The 24,275-nt window shown below is 39.2% G+C and overlaps 1 protein-coding gene across 1 annotated transcript in view; it reads right to left on the bottom strand.

Annotated features, from left to right (window-relative positions):
* Nucleotides 1–24,275, bottom strand: part of LOC141165727 (dynein axonemal heavy chain 3-like) — a 2,796,342-nt gene that overhangs the window by 1,719,062 nt on the left and 1,053,005 nt on the right. The window contains exons 28-29 of the mRNA XM_073651577.1: nucleotides 20,333–20,441; nucleotides 3,011–3,130 (exon numbers count right to left, since the gene is read on the bottom strand). Of these exons, the coding sequence (XP_073507678.1) occupies nucleotides 3,011–3,130; nucleotides 20,333–20,441 (229 nt within the window). The remainder of the gene's footprint in view (nucleotides 1–3,010; nucleotides 3,131–20,332; nucleotides 20,442–24,275) is intronic.

Genomic DNA, 24,275 nt, shown 5'->3' with positions numbered 1-24,275 from the left:
CTTCCCAACATCTGCGAAGTTGTGTTCCAATGCATGGGCAAATCGCACACCAGTCGGTGAGCTGGAAGTTACAAATGCTGCTAAATCACGGAAGGGGCGCAGGAAGCTGGAGATGACTTTCTAAAATGGGCACACACGCGGAATACTTTGACAAGCAGATCCGTCAAATCTGGGTAGGTTTTGAGAAACCGCTGAACTACGAGGTTAAGCACATTGGCCAGGCATGGTACGTGTGTAAGCCTTCCTCGCTGCAGAGCCGCCACTAGGTTCCGGCCATTGTCACACATGACCATGCCTGGCTGTAAGTTCAGCGGTGACAGCCACAGAGCTGCCTGCTCTTTCAGAACTGTACACAACTCTTCAGCGGTGTGTGGTTTTGTCACCTAAGCATATTAGCTTCAGCACAGCCTCTTGCTGCTTGGCCAAGTCAGTGCTGTAGTGCTTCCAACTTGTGACTGATGTGGTTATTTCGGAGATGGAGGTTGAAAAGGAGGAGGAGGAGGAGGTGTAGAATGTGGGTGCAACCCTGATTGACCCGTACCCATAATCATCTGCATCGGGAGGACGTGTTCCATCCCAAGGTCTGACTGCATCCCAACTTCCACTATATTAACCCAGTGTGTCGACAGCGAGATGCACCATCCCTGCCCACAAGCACTTGACCACGTGTCCGTGGTTAGGTGGACCTTCCCATTAGCTGCGTTGTTGAGGGTACGGCTAATGTTCTGGGGCATGTGCTTGTGTACTACGGGGACGGCACACTGGGAGAAATAGTTGTGGCTGGGGATCGAGTACTGAGGGATGGCCGCCGCCATCAGGTTGCCGAAAGCTTCTGTCTCCACGAGCCTACAAGGCAACATTTTGAGTGCGTGCATTCGCGAAATGCATCGGCTGCTTATTTGTGCTTGCGTTCTAAGGACTGGGATAGGGACAACCGAACGCTGCTCTGGCACAAGGATGTGGACGTGATTGCTGATGGTGCTAGTTGAGAGTGTGCAACGACAGGTGCAGGGTGGGAGGAATCTTCGCATGTGCCATGGACAGAGGATTGGCATGCTACCACAACAGCAGAAGAAGTAGTGGTGTCACCTGCAGACACTGTTTCTGGACCCTGGTGTTCGGCCCACTTAGTCGGGTACTTTGCTGTTATGTGCCTGATCATGCTGGTGGTGGTCAGTCTGCTAGTTTTTTTTACCCCTACTGATGCTGGCCTGGCAGATGGTGCAAATGGCCTTTTTGGGGTTATCTTCAGAGTCTTTAAAATAGAACCAGACTCAGGAAGACCTAACAGTTGTACTGACAACTTCAGTCATGTTGGTGTTCAGGGGAACGGTTGCCCGCCTTGTGTCTCTGGAAACCACACTGCTTGTTCCTGCCTGTTGTGATGCTACACCTCCCTCCCCCTGTGTGCTGTTGTCCTCGCTCTGCATGTCGATGTAACCTTGCCAGGTTGGGTCACTGACTTCATTGTGCACCACCTCATCTTCCACTTCCGCACCCTGGTCCTCCTACTGACTTTCTGGCAATTGTGTCTCATCATCATCATCCACCTCTTGCGACAGTAATTGCACTTTCCCACTGTCGCCTTCGTGTGACCATGTCTGCTAAAATATTTGGGAATCGTACACGCGTTGTCCTCTTGCCCCATTTGAAGCTGGATGGGTGAGAGGCCAGAGTCTATAAATGGAAAAGTGAACAGCTCTTCAGAGTGTTCAAGTATGGGATCAGTTGTCTCCGGGCACGCGGCATGGTGGGAGGAAGGAAAATTAGGGTGAGGAATATGCAATCCAGACCCATGGCTACTGAGACTTGACTGTGTGGAAGACAGGGTGGTGGTGGTGGCAAAGTGACTGGAAGCATTCTCTGCTATTCAACCAACAACCTTTTGACACTGCTCTGGGTTCAATAGTGGTGTGCTGCGGACCTCTAGCAATTGGGACAGGAAGGTCGGGAGAGAAGATATGGGTGTTTGTTGTGGAATAATTTCAGCTTGTCCACTGCCTCAGCCTCTGCATGCACCATCAGCATCACGTCCACTTCCCCATCCCTTGCCATGCACCTTGCCCATTTTAAATTCAAGACAATATTTTCCACGGTAGCATTAAATAGCTGGATTTGTACAGTGGTTATGTGATACGTCTGATGGACGCCCACGGTTTTAAATAGCGAGCTTGTAGTTTCCTATTATTCATAGTGACCACGTGTGAATAGCTTCACTGACACACTGCTACAAACTGTAAATGAAGGATAATATTTTCCTCGTTCACTATAAATTTCTGGATTTTTATCGCTGTAAAGAGCACCAATCATGCTCCCGCCCAAGCAACCTGGAAATACTCACCAAGCGCCTAGCATGTTGAGCAGGTTGATGCTCGGATGAGTACCAAGCAGTGGCGAACACGCTCTCTCATCACTATTAATTAAGCATTTACACAGAAGAGGTAAAGAAGGTGCCGAAATGTTTCATACGTGCTTGGCAATGCTAAACGGTTGGTCCAGTACCTCCTCTGAGGTTCCGTTTGAGACTCCCCTCAAATGAAACATCAAAGTAAGTGAAGTAAAAAGAAAACATTTAGGGATTAGCTAGCTAGGAAGAAGAATAGGGCATTTTATAATACAGCTAATTACAAAAGTAGTTATCGTATGAAGGATAGATATTTGGAAAGAACATTTTAGTTACCAGACCACCCATTTAATAGTCATGAGAGTATATTTGTTTACAATATTTCTGGTTTCTATTTAAGAATTATTATTGATGCAATAATTATATTTATTACTAAACTTTTCATATATATAATTAGATTTTCTGTATCATATGGGAGGACCAAATCAGTAGTTTTCATTAAACTTTTTTTTTCAGATATTATGATCTATGTTGTAAAAGGTGTATGTCCACATGAAAGAACTGAATTTGAAAGTCAATATTATATTTCTGCATTTATGTTTGCACTTGAAAAATTGCTGCTTGCAGTGCATACTAAGTTTTCTGAGAAAGTGGTGTTAGAATTACCTCCAGCTCAATACGATTAAATTCATCAAAGCATGCCCAAGCTCCAGACTGTGCCAGACCTTTGAAGAATTTCCCCATGGCTTTGTAGTCTAGTCCATCAGAGCAGTTAAAAACAACACACTAAAAAAAAAGAGTAAAGGGCGGTTAAATATTCATAACAGCCAATTCGAAAAAATGTTTGAAAAAATAAACAACAGATGGAAAAAAATAAATAAAATAAACTTGGTCAGAAATGTATTCTATATTCTTTTAATTAAAATAATTCTTTATAACATTATGTTTTCACAATACTTAAAGTTGACAACACAGTTAATTAAAAACAATAAAGAGGAAAACCATACATCTGCAAATGAGACAACACTGAACTTAATTAAGGCTAATCAAAAGATCAAAATATAGTTGAAAAAAAGGAGACTACAGCAAAAATGTACAATGGCATCAATTCTTTTAATTTAGATAAAGTTCAGAGTAATAAATATTGCTTGCTCTTTTTAGCAAATGTCTACACAGGTTATTACTTGCACTTATCGATATGATTAAAGCTGTAAACAGCTATGTAATATAAAAAACATAGCTAAAATCTGGTAATATATTTTTATTTTAGTGATAATGTGTAACATTTGTGATGAACCGGTTTAGCAATCTATAAACAATTCTGAGAATAGGTGTGAAGTGTTTGACTCCACCATAATACATAAGGATTAGTGATGAACGAGCACTAAAATGCTTGGGCGCTCGTTGCTTGGGTCGAGCAAATAGTAATGCTCAGGTGCTCGAACCGAGTAACGAAACCAATGTCTGGAGGGGGCCTAAAAATTGGTAAAATCGATGAAATAGGGTTCAAATGTCATGGGAAAAGCATGGGGAAGACCCCTGGAAGCATCTCTGACTCCCAGGTTACTGCTGTGAATGATGTTGTCAGAGTATTACTCCACTTTTACAGACTTATAATAAAACATACAAAAACTAAGCAAAAAAGGATTTTCCTGGAAAAAAAAATGTTAAGAAACATTCTTTCCAGGGTAATGACTTGTTTATAAGGGAAAATGAATAAACAAAAACAAAAATGTTCCTCCACACCTTGGGCTATGTTCACACGTAGAGTTTTTGATGCGTTTTTGCACTTCATTTCTGTCGAGGATGAAAAATACATTCACCAGTAAATGTAATTTTAACATTTTACTATGTATTATCTGGCCATGTAGTGTGTGAGACATGATCAGACCCATCCAGAATGAACACTCATTTCAAGCTGATAATACCATCAATCCAGTGTTATCAATAGGGAATAGAATTTTTTTTTTCAGCACGGAGTGTAATACAATAATCCATGACTAGATGCCTGTAGGATGCTATCCCAACTGCTATAGGTCACCCATACACGAATCTCAGATTAGAGAGGTAATATAGTACAATAGAAAATAGAATTTAACCAGCTCCGAAGAGGTTTTTTTTGGTACGTTGCACCACCAATCTGTGAAAGAACGCAAGCAACCCTGTCTGCTTTCATCAATTTCTAATTACAGATCACCATTAAAAATTCTGAAACGGTCAACAAAAGTATGGCATGTATCAAGTAATGCACTGTGGAAGACATGTATTCTACAACAATGAACAACATTCATCTCCAGCTGATGAGACGTTGCATCTGTCCCTGTTGTAAATGCAGCTAAGAGTGGTATTAACAGGGAATTGAATAGATTTTTTTTTTCCCGCAGAAGCAGTATGCAGTATAAGGCAATAATACCTCGCTGGATTGGTCTAATATGCTATCCATACTGCGATAGCTCACCCATAAACAAATTTCAGATAAGAGAGGTAATATTGTAGAATATTGAATCAATTTGAATTGGCCTTCCCATTATTAATCAGTGGGTCTCCTATTCTGTTATTGCGTATACAGTGGGGAAAAAAGTATTTAGTCAGCCACCAATTGTGCAAGTTCTCCCACTTAAAAATATGAGAGAGGCCTGTTATTGATATCATCAGTAGACATCAACTATGAGAGACAAAATGAGAAAATAATTCCTGAAAATCACATTGTCTGATTTGGAAAGAATTTTTTTTCAAATTTTGGTGGAAAATAAGTATTTGGTCAATTACAAAAGTTCATCTCAATACTTTGTTGGCAATGACAGAGGTCAAACGTTTTCTGTAAGTCTTCACAAGGTTGGCACACACTGTTGCTGGTATGTTGGCCCATTCCTCCATGCAGATCTCCTCTAGAGCAGTGATGTTTTGGGGCTGCCGCTGGGCAGCACGGGCTTTCAACTCCCTCCAAAGGTTTGCTATAGGGTTTAGATCTGGAGACTGGCTAGGCCACTCTAGAAATGCTTCTTACCATGCCACTCCTTCATTGCCCTGGTGGTGTGCTTTGGATCATTGTCATGCGGAAAGACCCAGCCACCTTTCATCTTCAATGCCCTTGCTGATGGAAGGAGGTTTGCACTCAAAATCTCACGATGCATGGCCCCATTCATTCTTTCATGTACACGGATCAATCGTCCTGGTCCCTTGGCAGAGAAACAGCTCCAAACCATGATGTTGCCAACCCCATGCTTCACAGTAGGTATGGTGTTCTTTGGATGCAACTCGGCATTCTTTCTCCTCCAAACACGAAGAGTTGTGTTTCTACCAAACAGTTCTACCTTGGTTTCATCTGACCATATGACATTCTCCCAATACTCTTCTGGATCATCCAAATACTCTCTAGCAAACTTCAGACAGGCCCGGACATGTAATTACTTAAGCAGGAGCACACGTCTGGCACTGCAGGATCTGAGTCCCTGGCGGTGTAGTGTGTTACTGATGGTAGTCTGTGTAACGTTGGTCCCAGCTCTCTGCAGGTCATTCACTAGGTCCCCCCCATGTGGTTCTGGGATTTTTGCTCACTGTTTTTGAGATCATTTTGACTCCATGGGGTGAAATCTTGTGTGGAGCCCGATATTGAGGGAGATTATCAGTGGTCTTGTATGTCTTCCATTTTCTAATTATTGCTCCCACAGTTGATTTCTTCACACTAAGATGCTTGCCTATTGCTTATTCAGTCTTGCCAGCCTGGTGCAGGGCTACAATTTTGTTTCTGGTGTCCTTCGACAGCTCTTTGGTTTTCACCAAAGTGGAGTTTGGAGTGTGACTGTTTGAGGTTGCGGACAGGTTTCTTTTATACTGATAACAAGTTCAAACAGGTGCCAGTACTACAGGTAATGAGTGGAGGACAGAAGAGACAAGGATGTGGACAAGGTTGCTGATGATTGCAAGTGTGCAATGACAGGTGCAGGGTGGGAGGCATCTTTGCCTGCATCATGGACGGAGGCTTGGCGTGCATGTACAACAGAAGAAGAGGTAGTGATTAGAGATGAGCGGTGTTCGACTAGAACTGTTCGCCAATCTCAAATTCGAGCTGTTTTGGGCGGTGTTCGAGTTGTTCGACGAACCCGAACGATTTGCAAAAAATTCGGCTGTTCGAGGTTATGTTCGATAACTGTTCGTGCACCAAAAGCGTGTCCTGCATGTCTGGCGCTATTTAGAGCACCAATCATGCAGGGATTGTCTGCCACTCACTGTAATGCCACAGCCATGGTGGTTGTGGCATTACAGTGATTGCCCAAATCGATGGGAACAGTGCCAACAGTGAAACATGAAAAGCCGGCAATTCAGCAGCGGCATACACCTGTACCCGACAATTTAGAACCGAAAGAATAGAGCTTCACACATAGATTAGATAGATATAAACATGTCAGTCACATATATATGAAGTACAGTGATAGTGTTGGTTACTGTACTTGTCATTTAGTATTAAAATAAAGGATTTATTATTAAAAAAATTGGCGTGGGGTTCCCCTTAATTTTAGGCTCTAGCGGAGGTTAAGCAGACGGCTGGGGCAGATGTTTGAAGCCTGGGAAGGGGGTAATACCCACGGAGCTTCCCAGGCTACTAATATCAGCCCCCAGCTGAATACATAGCCTTTACTAGCTATTAAAATGGGGGACACACCCAAAAAAATGACGTGGGGTCCCCCCTAATTTAATAGCTAGCAAAGGCTAGGCAGACAGCTGGGGGCTGATATTAATAGCCCAGGAAGGGAGCCATGAATATTGGCCCCCTCCCAGGCTAGAAACACCAGCCGTCAGCCGCCCCAGAAATGGCGCATTCATAGGATGCGCCAATTCTGGCACTTAGCCTCGCTCTTCCACGCTGCCCTGGTGCGGTGGCAGGGGGTAATAGGGTTGGGGTTGATGTCAGCTTATAATGCCAGCTGACATCAAGCCCAGGTTAGTAATGGAGAGGCGTCTATAAGACACCCCCATTACTAACCCCATAGTCAAAGTTAAAAAAAACACAAACACCCAGAATAAAGTCCTTTAATTGAAATAAAGACACAATCCTTTATTGTTCTAAATTAAACCATACTTACCATCACGCCCATTCCAATCAAAATCTGCATCGATACCAACATAGAGGATTACAGGAAAAATATACACAAAAAGCAAACCATACAGTATATACATAGATACTCTATATATAAGTATATATACAGTGGGTACGGAAAGTATTCAGACCCCTTCAAATTTTTCACTCTGTTTCTTTGCAGCCATTTGGTAAATTCTAAAAAGTTCATTTTTTTCTCATTAAAGTACACTCTGTTCCCCATCTTGACTGAAAAAAAAACAGAAATGTAGAAATTTTTGCAAATTTATTAAAAAAGAAAAACTGAAATATCACATGGTCATAAGTATTCAGACCCTTTGCTAGACACTCATATTTAAGTCACATGCTGTCCACTTCCTTGTGATCCTCCTTGAGATGGTTCTACTCCTTCATTGGAGTCCAGCTGTGTTTAATTAAACTGATAGGACTTGATTTGGAAAGGCACACACGTGTCTCTATAAGACCTCACAGCTCACAGTGCATGTCCGACCAAATGAGAATCATGAGCTCAAATGAACTGCCCAAGGAGCTCAGAGACAGAATTGGGGCAAGGCACAGATCTGGCCAAGGTTACAAAAAGAATTTCTGCATTACTCAAGGTTAGAGTAGAAATAAATAGAGATTAGCGAGACACCAAAAATCTGATAAACAAGTTAGCAGGACAGTATGTGAATATATTAAATAGATTTTACTGATCAAGTATAAAAAATGTGGGGTACACACAAACAAACGGAGAAGGCTGCATATCACAGATAAGTAATACAATTTACATTTGCCAAAGGTAAGTAAGGAGACATGCTGCATAATAAGAGCAATACTGTGTAGATAATATACAGCCAAAGTTACATATATACAAGTATAACTTACTATAAAGACAATGTAGATGTAATATATAAATGTATCTGGCAAAGCAAGTGGACATATATGAGGGTATTTAACACAGGTGACTATATCAAAACAATTGAAATTGGTTAATACATACTGGAATGGCAGCAGGAACTCCCTTATGATGCGCCCACCCTGACACACATTTTTTTAGAACATTAACAAAGCTTTTTTTTTGCATTTTAGATTGTATATAGTTTTTACCATCTGAATCAGTAATGCCAGTATGTGTCTATAATCTATGTTTCAATAAAATTTGTGGCTGCACAGCTATTGTATTGCAAAGAAAGCAAATGAGGCCTGCTACTGGTTTCTGATGGGTATGTCAAATTTAATTTGTAAAATGTTGTATGTTTATAGGGTTATTCTCAAATTATGTCAAAAGTAACCCTCAGCTCTACTCATTCAAAGGTTCTGTTATCACTATATTTACATATAGAGATAACAGAGCCTTTGAACAAGCATATGGCTGGGTAAGTAAGAACTGTGATTAGAATATACTGATCATGGGGACCAGAGTTTGTGATTATGCAGGAGTAATAACAGCAGCTCAGAAGGTAAGAGGAGGGGGAAGAGGGATGAGGGGTGAAGAGAGCTGCCGGAATATTAAGAGTTAACTCTTCATCCTGGAATTTAACTACTGTGAATATGACTAAGCTCTGTTGACTGATTTTCATGACAACATTCTGTAAGCTATGTAAGACAAAATAAAATGTCATAACAGGAGAATGAAAGCAGATAGAAATAGCAAGTCAATTGCAACCTTGCTTATTTTCATGCTGTTTAACTAAAGAAATTTAAAAACAGGAGAATACCCTTTTAAGTTTCATGCCGAAAATTAATTTGCAGTTCATATTCATTATGGGTTTTTTAGCCTATTTTAAGGACCATAAGGCAAAGCAGAAGATCTCTATGGGACTACATATTGCTAAAATTATCACATTTTGATAAAAATAGCAAGGCTGCTTAAGTATTAACTTGGAAGGGGATACAAATCACATGTTCAAAAATTACAACCATACGCTGTGCTGTAAATCTACAAGTATATGCTTCTTGAGGAGGCCAACCAAATTTATAATAGAAATAGATGTGTTACACACTATCAGTTTGATACTCCGCAAAGTGTTTTTACATAATCTGTAGAAAGAAATGTAATGTTTTCCTACTTAGGAAAAAAATGTAAATGCATAATTTTAAACGGGCATAACAAAGCTAACTTTTTTAGGACAATTTTTCTACATTTTTAAATGGACTCTGTCTTAGACAATTGCCTGCTTTCTTTTCTTTTTAAAAGAAACTAATGAAACATGAGCCACTTACCTTTTCAATTATTCAGAAGTAAGACCCTCAGGCTGCCTATCAAATAATTATGTTTAGGTACTGTAGCTAATAGGTCAATCAATGTACTACAAATGATCTGGCAGCATGAATTGATGACAGGGAACCAGCACTTTTCAGTGATCTACAGTCCTGGAGTAAATAGTGCAAAAAAAGGAGCATGGGCCGCACCTCCGAAAAATCATATATTTGATCTAATACCTCTCAGAAAAAATATATATAACAGAACATGAGTTTCTAAGTTTAACATTCTGATCAGACTAGGACCCACTAAGAGGTTTGCCGTAACATGGCAATGGGCTTCATACAGTCAGATCAGAATGTTAAACTAAGAACCTCATGTTCAGTAATATATACAGGGTGGTCCAAAAGTAGGTGGACAGAAAGTGTAATAAGGTTATGAAGGGGGAGATTTATCAAACATGGTGTAAAGTGAAACTGGCTAAGTTGCCCTTAGCAACCAATCAGATTCCACTTTTCATTCCTCACAGACCCTGGAAAATGAAAGGTGGAATCTGATTGGATGCTAAGGGCAACTAAGCCAGTTTCACAGATCTAGTTTTCACAGATAGATCTCCCCCAAATCTGTTTTCTTTTCAGATAATTCAGATAACACATAATGGTAAATAATTTCAATACTAATCAAAGAAAATGGATTGTAACAGAGTATTGGAAATCTCAAAATGCTGAAACCGTTAGAGCAAATTGGGTTGAAACATTTGGTACTCAAGCCCCAAAGAGACAAACCATTTACCGCATTCGTGACAAATTCAATGCCACGGGCTCATTCCTTAATGCTCCAAAAATTGGTCAACCCAAAACAGTCTGTACAGAAGATAATAAACAACTTGTTGCTGAAACATTTGTTCAGAGTCCAAAAAAGTCCACCAGAAGAGCCTCTTTGGAATTGGGAATTTCACGAGCTTCTATCATGCGAATCCTGAAATCTATTGGGTGGAAAGCTTATCGTCCACGTCTAATTCATGGTTTATTGGAGGATGATCCAGACAGGCGGCTGCAATTTAGTGGGATTATGCTTATCGAAATTGAAAAAAATCCAGTAATTTTAGATAACATTATGTGGAGTGATGAAGCTTCTTTCAAATTATCCGGCCATATTAACAGACATAATTGTATTTACTGGTATAATGAGAACATGCATTTAACATTAGAGCAATAACTAAAAGAGCCTGGTGTCAATGTTTGGGGTGGTATTTCAAGTTTTGGTGTTTTAGGACCAAGATTTTTTGATGGAACAGTCACAGGAGATAAGTATCTCGAAATTCTAATGAATCAAGTTGTTCCCCAGTTACAGCAACATCCTAATTCAAATGACCTTTATTTCCAACAAGATGGGGCCCCTCCACATTATTCAAGAGAAGTCCGCGAATATCTTGATGAAACATTTCCTAATAAATGGATTGGCCGAATAGGCCAACTTGATTGGCCGGCACGTTCACCAGACTTGACCCCAATGGATTTTTCCTTTTTGGGGAGTACTCAAGGACAAAGTTTATAGTCGAAAACCAAAAAGTGTCAGTGATTTGAAAAATTACATAAGAGATGCATTTCAAGAAATGAATACCCATAGAGACTTGTGCAAAATAGTTTGTCGAAGTGTAAGAGGCAGACTTCAAAGCTGAGCAAATTGTAATGGAAACAGTTTGAGTACTTGCGTTGATAAAATTTAGGGGCTTTTGTATTATTGTTCAGAATAAAATGTAATTGTCAATGTTATGCTTGTGTTAGTAAATATAATTTTATATATAAATCAAAATAAATGTTATTATTTTCTGTCCACCTACTTTTGGACCACCCTGTATTTTTGCCGAGAGGCATTAGATCAAATGTATGATTTTTTGGAGTTGCGGTCCATGCTCCTTTTTTGCCTGGAGTAAATAGTAGATATCTAAATTTTTTCAACTTTGTAGTAATTTGGTTTAGGGAGCAAATTTAATTTTTTTTTCCAAATGGTAAATAAGAACCTACTTCAGTTGAAAAAAAGTGAATACTGCTTTGGCAAAACTTGGAATATCATGAGGTCCACTGGGATTCCCTCCAGCATAACATTCAACCTAAAACAAAAAAGACGCTAGGAACAAGATGATTAAGGTCAACAGGTTTCTTCACTTTATATAAACTTCAAAGTCATACACAAAACATATTTCATGATCGCATGCAAACATAGACTTATAACTTCAATATATTCACTGAATAAGAGGCCAATTTCATAAATATTCACGGTCCTTTATTGCCCATGAGATGCTCAGAGTGGTTGCATATGGAACAGCACACCTGAACATTGAAAAATGGGGCACACCCCCAAAATGTCCAGATGTGCTGTTACCGATGCAACCACTCTGTGCTGCATCTCATGGGCTATAAACGACTGTGAATATTTATCAGATTTATGACATCTTATGCCATGAATATTTTGAACTGATATGTCTATATTTGTTTGCCATCATGAAAGAAATATTATATGTGGCTTTGAAGTTTTATAAAGTGAAGAAAACTTTGGGCTAAATAATCTTGGTCCTAGTGTCATTTCTGTTAAATAAATATTACTTTCTTTTATGTGTAAAATTTGTACTTTTTCCATCCCATTCTTTTTGAAAAAATTCAAAGATCTCTCTCTCTAGATGGCAGAAACAACCCTTGCCATCCTTTCCATTTATCATGGCAAGATGAGGAAAATTAAACCCCATTCCATACAAATTTAAGGAAATTTAGAGAAAACAAACAATTGTCTTTTCTAGAAACCTTCTAAGGCTATATTCCCACGATGAGTATTTGGTGAGTTTTGGATGTTGTAGTTTTCTGCTCCTATCAGTTAATTATGTTACTTTATTGCATTTTTAGTGTGTTTTTTACTTGTGTTTTTATTGCATTTTTGACTCTCCAGTTTTTGTCTCTTGGTGTGTCATGTTTGAAAAAAAACAGCTTTGTTTTTGATGCTTCTTGGTATTTGGCTTTGACAAAACTTTGATACAGTTATGTGTGGTTCACATGCATGATTATCGCGTTTCTACAGCGGAAATGCACTAAAGCACAATCACATTTTTTTTCCTGTGTATTTTTGTATTTTCAGCATCTGATACAATTTTACAGGGAAAATCCACACTTAAAACTCAGCGTATCAGTAAGGGAAATTGACATGTTGCAGATTTCAAAACAGGTCAGTTCACTCAGTATAAAAAAATCATAGTGGGTATGAGATTTGTATAAAATTTATGCACTTTGCTGGAACTGTAAGACTCTGCATTTTTTTGTGCAGCAAAAGTATGCAGAGTCACAAATTCATTGTGGGAATGTAGCCTAAGGGCGTATTCACATGTCAAATTTATCATAGTTTGGTCCGAGTTTGATCAATTTTTCTCGTGCGTTAAAAAAAGTTTCTCCACCTTCTATCAAACAGGTTGTGAAAATTTGAATGCAGTCAGAAGGCATCCAAGTTCTGACCAATTTTTTTCACAGACCTATAGACATCCAATACTGATTTTGACCCAAAAGTCAAATCAATACTAACTCCCTCTGCTTTGTGCCATGGTGCCTGTAGATTGGACTATATTTTCATGGTGACAGGTTCCCTTTAAAGTATGTAATACTCTGTCATTCATTTTATAATTGTGGATGGCTGTGACAACTCAAGTGACAGGTGTAGCAGCTTCTATATGACTCATCAGCTAAGGATCTTCACCTGCATTGTTAAAGGAGGCATGAATAATTAGCCACAATATTTCCAATTAAGGAAATATATTTAGAGATAAGCACATAAATCGCACTTTGCGATTCAATACACGAGGATCGCAAAAAAAATGCCTGGCCAATGTTATTATGAACCATAAAGGGTTAGCAAGAAAAAAATAATAATAACTCACTGCTCACCTCATCAGCCAATCTGTTGCTCACCTCCCATGTCTGATCCATAGGGTTTATTCTTTCAGCATGCCTCATTTGCCTGTACTTCACTTTAACCCCTTTACCACCTTGGGTTTTTCTGTTTTTGCATTTTCGTGTTTTGCTCCCCTTCCCAAAGTTATAACTTTTTTATTTTTTGGTTGATATTGCCATGTGAGGGATTGTTTTTCGATGGACAAGTTATACTTTTGAAGAATAACATTGGTTTTACCAGATCATGTAATGGAGAAAAAATTCAAAGTGCGGCGAAATTGCAAAAAAAAGTGCAATTCCACAATTGTTTCTTTTCTTTTTTTTTACCGTGTTCACAAAATGCCATTATTATTCTCCAGGTCATTACGAGTTTGTAGATACTTAACATGTACAGGTTCTTTTTTATTTAAGTAATGAAAAAAAATCCAAAGTTTGCAAAAAAAAAAATTCCGCCATTCCGTCTCCATTTTTCAGGACCTGTGGCTGGGTGAGGGCTTATTTTTTGCATGCCGAGCTGATGTTTTAATTGATACCATTTTGGGGTCGATACAATCTTTTGATTGTCTGTTATAGCATTTTATTGCAATGTTGCAGAGATGAAAAAAACGTATTTATGACGTTTTGATTTTTTTACGTTACGCCGCTTACCGATCTGATTAATTATTTTTTAATATTGATAGTTCGGCCAATTCTGAATGCGGCAATATCAAATATGTGTATATTTGATTTTTCATTGTTTTATTTTGATTGGGGCAAAAGGGGAGTGATTTGAACTTTTATATATATTTTTTTATTTTTAAAAACATGTTTTTTTTTTTACTTTACACATGCTTTATTAGTCTCCATGGGAGAGGAAGCTGCGATCATCCAACCGCCTGTGCTACACACAGCAGGGCTTCAGCAAGTTCTCACTTGCTATGAGCACCGACCGCTGGGTGGCGCTCATAGCATTCCGGCAATGACAACCGCAGGGACCAACCCATCGGTGACCCACAATCATGTGACACGGGCGCTGATGGGTGGAGTTAGTGATGCGGCATTTAACATATTAACAGCCGCGAGTGGATCATGATTCCTCCCATGGCTATTAGGGGCACATGACAGCTGTGTCCAAAAACATGCAGGCTCATCGCCGGAGCCCCCATGGAGTGCAGTGATAGGACCTTGGACATAGTCATATGTCCAAGGCCGGAAAGGGGTTTAGCCATGACTTCTGCCCCATGCCTCATGGGTCACTACTCACTACGCATCATGATGTGACCTTAGAAAGAACAGTGGCCCCCAAAGCCTGGTTGAGCAAGGAACAGGCAAATGAGAGACAGGCCGATAAGGCATGCAATGACTGAAAAGAGAGGTCCTGAGCACCAGATAGCAGGCAGCGAGCAGCAGGTCAACTGAAGAGGTGAGCAGTAAGGATAGAATTAGGCTTTTTTTTGTTATTTACATCTTACATTTATTATGATCTTGAGTCCAGAGAGATCTGAGAGCACAGAAAAGAGCATTCAATTTGCAGGAAATAATTTGGCTGCAAATTACAATTCCTTTGAAATTCCGTATGAACTGGCCAATTCGAATTTCAAACAAACCTCTTATCATTAATCAGAATGTTTCCTTTTTGTAAAAACACTGGATGGAAATGACATACAGGAGGCCTTACTTCACTATCTGGTTGAATACACATTCCTTTATATATGATATAAGTACACTGGACTGTCACTAACCTCTTCCTGCAAATGGATGTAACTGTACTTCCAGATTGAAGGTAATCTCCTGCAATTAGGAGTAAACTTAAATCTGATAAATAGCACGGGCTCGGGAGTTGTTTCTGTGCCATCCGCAGCAGTAACCGGCAGATACATTCAGCCATGCTCCTGTTTCAAATTCTAAGACTGGACACAGCTAGATATCACTGTCAGCAGTGAAAGCAGCATGTGAGAAATCTGATAAATTTATGTTGAATTTTAATCCCAACCCCTCAGTGGGTGGTACCCTAGGCTTTTTGGTGCCCATTTTGGTCTATAAATATATTAATATACCAGTATGTGTAACCCTTTGTTTTTTTTTACACTTGATAAAGATGCAAGTACGGCACTGAAACGCGTAGCGAACAATAAAGAACCTTCTAAGAATATCGCAGCAAGAAACTTCTTTCCAGCAACTCAGCCAATTTTTAAATGTGTTTTTATCCTGTTTCAGGAATCTGATTAAGGTAGATTGCTCCCTTTGTCAGTCCATTGACAACCCTGCAGCACAATTGTGGGATAACAACGGCTGCTGTGGCAAGAGAGGACTAACAATGACCTCCCTGTCTACCATATCCCTCAGCCAATTAGCCAAATCCCTGTGGGCAGGAGCTGTATCAATTTTCATACCATACTGTGAATACAGCAGCCAAAAAATAAGAAAAACTTTGCCAAATTTAAAATTTTTATTAATTTTCAATAAAAAAAAAATAATCGAAAAAGGTATATGTATTTTAAAATGGTACCAATAAAAACTACAGCTCATATTGCAAAAAAACAAGCCCACGTACAGGTCCATGAATAGAAAAATGAAAACGTTAGAGCTATTACAATATAATGACCAAACAAACAATTTTTGTAACTGATCTCTCTTATTAAAGAGTAATAAAACAGAAAAGTTATAAATCAGTTATCAATTTAATCATATTGATACCTAATCATATTGATACCCCAGAGCGGATTGACAGATGACTCAAATGATGAACTGGCTGGCTGTCAGTGCCGGGTGCGCAGTTAAAGCCAATGCTCTTTATCCACAGAGCGGTGACTGAAACCATTCCTGGGGCCACCCTTATGACTGAAAAAGCAAGGCTGCTGGGGGCTCAAAATGCAGCCATTTTTAAATGACAGGTTACCCTTAATTGTACAAGAGTAATAAAACATGAATAAAACTATACATATATAACCATATTTGTACTGACCCACACAATAGAATTAGCACTTTGTTTATGCAGCATGGCAAATAGCACAACTTTAAAATGCAAGAAAAACAGTGTCAGCACTGTTGTTTTATTTATATTCCTTCCCATAAAGAGTTAAGTATTATGAATCCCAAAATGATGCCACTGAGAAATACAACTCATCCCGTTCATGGTATTGATAACAGCCTTCCGCAGCACCACATTTTCAAACTGTCAATTCTTCTGTCTTGTGTCTTTATCAACCAGGTTTTGCATCCATATTTTACTACAGAAAAGACCAAACTATGTACAAACCATGTCTATGTCACCAGTGACATGTTCCTCTATTTGAAGACTTTGTCCAGTGACTTCATTAATGATTTGCCCATAGCTATTCTCCTATTGACTTCCGGTGTCATCGCTGCATCTTGAATGATCATTGATCCAAGTAGGTTGAAGTCCTTTACAACTTCCAATTCATTGCTGTCCATCTCAAATGTGTCCCGATTGTACCTGGTTATATCCATTTAATGTTAGCAATTACATCTCTTGTCCCTCGGCCTTTTCTGAATCCTGCTTGTTTCTCTGGCAGCTCTTTGTCAAAATAAGGCTGTAACCAACTTTGTAGGATCTGCAGTAGTATTTTGCTGGCATGAGGTATGAGCACAATAGTCCGATAGTTTCCACAGTCAGTAGAATTTCCCTTCTTTAAAATAGATATAAACCCGATCTTGTCCAGTCCTTGGGCTATTTACCAGATGTCCACATCTGTTTACACAGGAATGTTATGACATCAACTGCTGCTTCAGAAGACTTTATTAGCTATATTGGAGCATTGTCACATCCAGGCGCTTAGTTGATTGACAGAAGATTTATCACAGCAAAGACTTAGTCTTTCAAGATATTCGGCTCACTATCATTTCCAGTCTTAGTTTCTTCCCTTATCACTGAGTCATTCTTGTAGAGGTGCTCCATGTACTCTTTCCATCTTTCCTTGATTTTCTCTGGCTCAGTTAGTTTGTTCTTGATGGCGTCATTCAACAAGATCGTTCTTGGTTGAAACTTTCATCATATCGCTTTGATCTTTTGATATGTCTACCTGGTCTTGCCCCTCCGATGTTCGCTTTCTATTTCTGTACATATCTTTTGGTAATGAAGTTCTTACTCTGCTCGAATGGCACTCTTTAGTCTTCAACAACAAGCATATACAATATCTTAAAAATATACAATTATATTTGAAAAGTACATTGGAAAGTTATATATTGTTTCTTTATGCAAAATATAAAACTGGATTGTGTATTTAAGTGATTTGATAGTCACCTGAATGATTTTCCGTACGTAGCAATTTTATGTCTATAGTCTGGATTAGTTTAGATAAAGGTATCTGTTAAGAATGCATTGTTTTCTTAAAAAGTTTATAAACAAAAAGGTTTTAAAAAATGTTTAAAGGTTTAGTTTACAAAACCCATCTTCCAATGTTCTATTTGATAATTCAGAATTAATAGGACCCCCATCTTTTGGTCTGAAAGGAGATCATTTAGAAGGGTATCACCCACTTTGGAGAACCTGTCCTGTTCTGCATCACATTAGTCAAATCAATTCAATTGCTATCAATGGTCACTGTGTAATGCCTAATTTTCCCTTTGGTGAAACTGCAGGTAAATTGCACACTTAATGTCAGATTCTATGCAAATTATGCAGAGTCACTGGAGTTCCTAGAAGAAAACTCTTTGTGGTCAGCTAACAGTTAAGTAGAGACTGCTAGATAATTATTGACAACTTGCCTACATGAAGAAATAACACAACAGTAAGATATACAGTACAGACCAAAAGTTTGGACACACCTCATTTAAAGATTTTTCTGTATTTTCATGACTATGAAAATTGTACATTCACACTGAAGGCATCAAAACTATGAATTAACACATGTGGAATTATATACTTAACAAAAAAGTGTGAAACAACTGAAAATATGTCATATATTCTAGGTTCTTCAAAGTAGCCACCTTTTGCTTTGATGACTGCTTTGCACACTCTTGGCATTCTCTTGATGAGCTTCAAGAGGTAGTCACCGGAAATGTTCTTCCAACAATCTTGAAGGAGTTCCCAGAGATGCTTAGCACTTGTTGGCCCTTTTGCCTTCACTCTGCGGTCCAGCTCACCCCAAACCATCTCGATTGGGTTCAGGTCTGATGACTGTGGAGGCCAGGTCATCTGGCGTAGCACCCCATCACTCCCCTTCTTGGTCAAATAGACCTTACACAGCCTGGAGGTGTGTTTGGGGTCATTGTTCTGTTGAAAAATAAATGATGGTCAAACTAAACGCAAACCGGATGGAATAGCATGCCGCTGCAAGATGCTGTGGTAGCCATGCTGGTTCAGTATGCCTTTAATTTTGAATGAATCCCCAACAGTGTCACCAGCAAAGCACCCCCACACCATCACACCTCCTCCTCCATGCTTCACGGTGGGAACCAGGCATGTAGAGTCAATCCGTTCACCTTTTCTGCGTCGCACAAAGACACGGTGGTTGGAACCAAAGATCTCAAATTTGGACTCATCAGACCAAAGCACAGATTTCCACTGGTCTAATGTCCATTCCTTGTGTTCTTTAGCCCAAACAAGTCTCTTCTGCTTGTTGCCTGTCCTTAGCAGTGGTTTTCTAGCAGCTATTTTTTCATGAAGGCCTGCTGCACAAAGTCGCCTCTTAACAGTTGTTGTAGAGATGTGTCTGCTGCTAGAACTCTGTGTGGCATTGACCTGGTCTCTAATCTGAGCTGCTGTTAACCTGCGATTTCTGAGGCTGGTGACTCGGATGAACTTATCCTCAGAAGCAGAGGTGACTCTTGGTCTTCCTTTCCAGGGGCGGTCCTCATGTGAGCCAGTTTCTTTGTATCGCTTGATGGTTTTTGCAACTGCACTTGGGGACACATTCAAAGTTTGCCCAATTTTTCGGACTGACTGACCTTCATTTCTTAAAGTAATGATGGCCACTCGTTTTTCTTTACTTAGCTGCTTTTTTCTTGCCATAATACAAATTCTAACAGTCTATTCAGTAGGACTATCAGCTGTGTATCCACCAGACTTCTGCACAACACAACTGATGGTCCCAACTCCATTTATAAGGCAAGAAATCCCACTTATTAAACCTGACAGGGCACACCTGTGAAGTGAAAACCATTTCCGGTGACTACCTCTTGAAGCTCATCAAGAGAATGCCAAGAGTGTGCAAAGCAGTCATCAAAGCAAAAGGTGGCTACTTTGAAGAACCTAGAATATAAGACATATTTTCAGTTGTTTCACACTTTTTTGTTAAGTATATAATTTCACATGTGCTAATTCACAGTTTTGATGCCTTCAGTGTGAATGTACAATTTTCATAATCATGAAAATACAGAAAAATCTTTAAATGAGAAGGTGTGTCCAAACTTTTGGTCTGTACTGTATAACCATATATAAAGTCAGAACAAAGGTCCAGTTAATAGCGATACATTTTCCATAGTTCTAAGTTATTGTTGAGTTCTCAATATATGTTTTTTATATAATAATTTTTATGAAAATACACATTTTGCAATAAGATTAGTAAGCTTAGTAAAGCAAAAATATATAAAAACAATATATTAAAATGTGTTTTCTTTTTTTCAACAGACAAAAGTTTAATATGAACACATAAATATTGGGGAAAAATAAAATGGAAATAAGGAGAGTGAGAATGGTGAAGGAAGGAACAAAAACAGAATGAAGATCATTTAGGGAAAAAATAGACTGAAGCAAGAGTATACTCTTGGGTGTTCCAGATGGAAAGGCATAATATAGCTTTGGACATCCAAGTTGAAAAGTAACATCTTACCTGTTTTGCCACTGCTCTAGCCAAGTCCTTACAGGTCTCAGTTTTGCCTGTTCCAGCAGGTCCCTCCGGTGCACCTCCAAGATTTAGCTGCAGAGCTCCCATTAATGTTCTGAGACACAAGGATAAGATTTAACAGATTTTTTAATAGCACAGATTAAAATCTTATTTAACTGAAACAGCAGGATAAGTAAAACTTTAAAGCCATAAAGAATATAAAAATAAATAAACTTTAGAGTTTAATATCTGTTCGTAGAAAATTTTAATCTGTTCTATTCTCCAAAGAGCTTTTTCCATAACATTAAGGCCGGAGAGTAATGTACAAGAATAAAGGTTTTTTTGCTGGAATATAGAGGTCATTACCAGTGAGACCAATGAACGATGAATAATGTTAAATATTAAGGTGATCTTAAAGAAAATGTTATTTTATTGTAGTAGAATTTGGGGAGGAAATTAGTAATATTATTTTTAACATTGTTTCAATGAGATTATTTTTCATTGTAAAGAATATTTAAAATTCTTTTTATTATCCATCATTTTAATCATGGCTCACAAAATGCTGTTGGAAATATGTATTTTTAAATAGCAAAAGACTTAGCAAAAAAGATCCTCTCATCAGAGTCAGAAAAATTTGAAAAACTGCATACTCATAGTTTAAGTTTTCTAGCTAGTACAACACTTTGTGAAATGTTCAGCAGAGATGAGTAGAGCTGACAAAATTTGATCTTGCTCAATCGTGCAGATTTTCCAGGAAAATCTGATTGACAGCAAAGTAATTCTCTGCAAATTGAATGTCCTTTATCATACTCTGCATTGTACATAATGACATCATGGACATGTGAAACACAGGGAACTCTGAGGCTTGGTCATTCCTGGAAGTCATGATCACGAGTGAACAGACTGCAGCCACGGTGGAAGAAAGAATCCCTCAGGATTGGATGGTGGGCAGTGAGCACTGCTCTCCACCACCCAGTCCTCTTATTTTCACTGCTGCATTTCCTATGGACTGATTATTCTAGGCAGTAACTTCCTGCTGTGACCAGGCCTTAGAGGTCACTGCGCGATGCACATCTGTGATGTTATAACGTGCAACACGCCAGTGATCTCCAAGACCTGGTTGCAGCCAGAAGTCCATGTGTAGAGTGAACAAACTTCTCACGCTGCTAGCGCAGACATCAGTGAGGTGAGCGGAGTTCATCAGCTATGAACTCCTCTGACCTTATTGTTACTATCACGCTCAGCTCAGTGTCTTTTCTGGATGCTAGGCTGAATGGTCGCATCGTGCCACCATTCAGCAATGCATCTAGATGTGGCAGAGCTAAACACGTTGTGGGACAAATGGATTATCTTCTTGTCGGACAGGTTAGGAATATGGTGTTTTTTTATTTTTAATTTTACAATAATAAATGGGAAAAAGAGGAATGGGGAGTATTTATTTCAATTAAAGGACTTTATTCTGGATGTGTATTTTTTACAATATAACTATGGGGTTAGTAATGAGGACGTCTTATAGACGCCTCTCCATTTCTAGCCTGGGCTTGAAATCAGCTAACAATACAAAGCTGACATAAACCCCAATACTATTAACCCACTTGCCACTGCACCAGGGAAAGTGGGAAGAGCAGAGGCTAAGCACCAGAACTAGGGCATCTTATGGATGCACCATTTCTGGGGCAGCTGGGAGCTGATGTTCTTAGTCTGGGAGGGGGCCACTATAAATGGTCCCTTCCTAGCCTATTAATATCAGCCCACATCTGTTTGCCTAGCTTTTTCTGGCTATTAATTATAAGAAGGACCCCACATCACTTTTTTGGAGTCCCCCATTTTAATAACTAGCAAAGGTTAATTATACAGCTGTGGGCTGATATTAATAGCCTGGGAATCTCCATTTGTATTACCCCCTTCCCAGGCTATAAACACGAGCCCCAGCTGTCAGCTTTCCCTCAGCTGGTTAATAAAAATGATGGGGGACCTCAAGCCATTTTTTCCATTAATTAATTTATTACTTAAATACAAGTACAGTAAGCTACACACGCAAAGCACTGATTATAGATTTCACTCACATATTTCTATCTATCTATCTATTGAAGAACATTTACTTTGAAAACTGTCTTTAAATGACAGAGAATTACTCAAAGTAAAAGCTAATGTTAAAATTGCATTGCATACGGATTGCATACGCATGTCATGCGGATGTCATATGGATGGTAGGTGAGAAAAATCGCATTGTACTTGCATGACACTTGCATGACACTTGCATGACTTTTCAGGAACAACATTGGACCGATTTTATTAACGCAGATGGGTATGAGCCCTCTGTTTTAGGATCAAATTATAAATAGCTGATGTAGAGGACAGTATGCTTATACTGCTGCCACACTGTTTCTCAGGTTTTGCTGATAGACCTGTGCCATTCCAGCTTTTAACTCAATAATTTGTAACAGACAAAACAAAATGGTTGCTATTTAAAATATGAGCTGTCTGTCAAGCAGCTTCAAGCGGGAAGAAGTCAATGGAATTTGCTCCTCATTTATTCCATTTAGTCTCAGCTTCATGTTCATGGTATGTCTTCTCTTGAATGGCACAGTGTTTAAGAAAAAAAACATACATATTTTAGTGCTGGAGCCAGTCTCTGATTTATAATGCCCTTTGTTTTGGCATCGTATCAAGAAATAATAAAATATTGCCTCGATTAGTCAAGATCGGCGATTTTATCACTGGTCTTGATAACAGGGCAAGTTGGAGTCAGACACTCCTGAATCCTTAAGAGGAGAGTGCCTCTGTGCACCACACCAAAAATATTACTCTAGTCTCTTGCAGTGAAATTTCTGGAGTAAGATACGCTGCAGAGCATCATGAATTTGGTCATATTCACATGTTCAGTATTTGGTCACTATTTTACATCAGTATTTGTAAGCCAAAATCAGGAGTGGAACAATCACAGGAAAAGTATTATAGAAACACGTCACCACTTCTGTATTTTTTACCCACTCCTAGTTTTGACTTAGAAATACTGATGTAAAATACTGACCAAATACTGAACATGTGAACATTGCCTTAGTCGGAGTCTCGCTCACGCCCCTGTTAAGCCCCTGTTTGCATCGGATGCTCGAGTATGCATCGAGTATCGCGGGTGCACCAGTGACATGCTCGAGTCCCCACCCCACGTGTTTTGTGGCTTTTATACAGCCAAAAGAACATGTGGGGATTTCCTGCCATACATGGGCAATGCCCACAAGTTTTTTTTTTGGGTGTCTAACAACTGGTAAACATGCGGGGCGGGGACTCGAGCATGTCACTAGAGCACCCACAATACTTGGTGCATACCCGAGTACCCGATGCAAACTCAAGTAGCGAGCACTTGCGCTCAAGAATAATGACAACATATTCAATATGATAACCTAATGTTTTAAAATTCTGTGTCATACCTCTAGGCTCAAAATGTTCACTATACCCTTTGATAAAATCCTTGAGGGGTGTCGTTTCCAAAATGGGGTCACATGTGGGGAGTTTCTACTGTTTAGGCACATCAGGGGCTCTCCAAATGTGACATGGCATCCGCTCTCGATTCCAGCCAATTTTGAGTTTGAAAAGTCACACAGTGCTCCTTCCCTTCTGAACCCTGCCGTGTACCCAAACAGTATTTTTTCCACACTTATGGGGTATCAGCGTACTCAGGAAACATTGCACAACAATTTTTGGGGTACATTTTCTCCTATTACCTTTATGAAAATAAAAAAAAGCGGCTAAAATATTATTTTTGTGGAAAAAATTTGATTTTTTTTATTGTCATGGTCTACGTTATAAACTTCTGTGAAGCACCTTGGGGTTCAAGGTGCTCACCACACATCTAAATGAGTTCTTTGAGTGGTCTAGTTTCCAAAATGGAGTCACTTGTGGGGAGTTTCCACTGTTTAGGCACATCAGGGGCTCCCTAAATGTCACA

This window comes from Phyllobates terribilis, unplaced genomic scaffold (genome assembly GCF_046119375.1).
Source record: "Phyllobates terribilis strain yellow unplaced genomic scaffold, ASM4611937v1 Scaffold_11__3_contigs__length_659146591, whole genome shotgun sequence".
In the NCBI taxonomy this organism is placed as follows: Eukaryota; Metazoa; Chordata; class Amphibia; order Anura; family Dendrobatidae; genus Phyllobates; species Phyllobates terribilis.
Note: the sequence above shows the minus strand (reverse complement) of the source record. Positions and strands in the feature narration are given on the sequence as shown.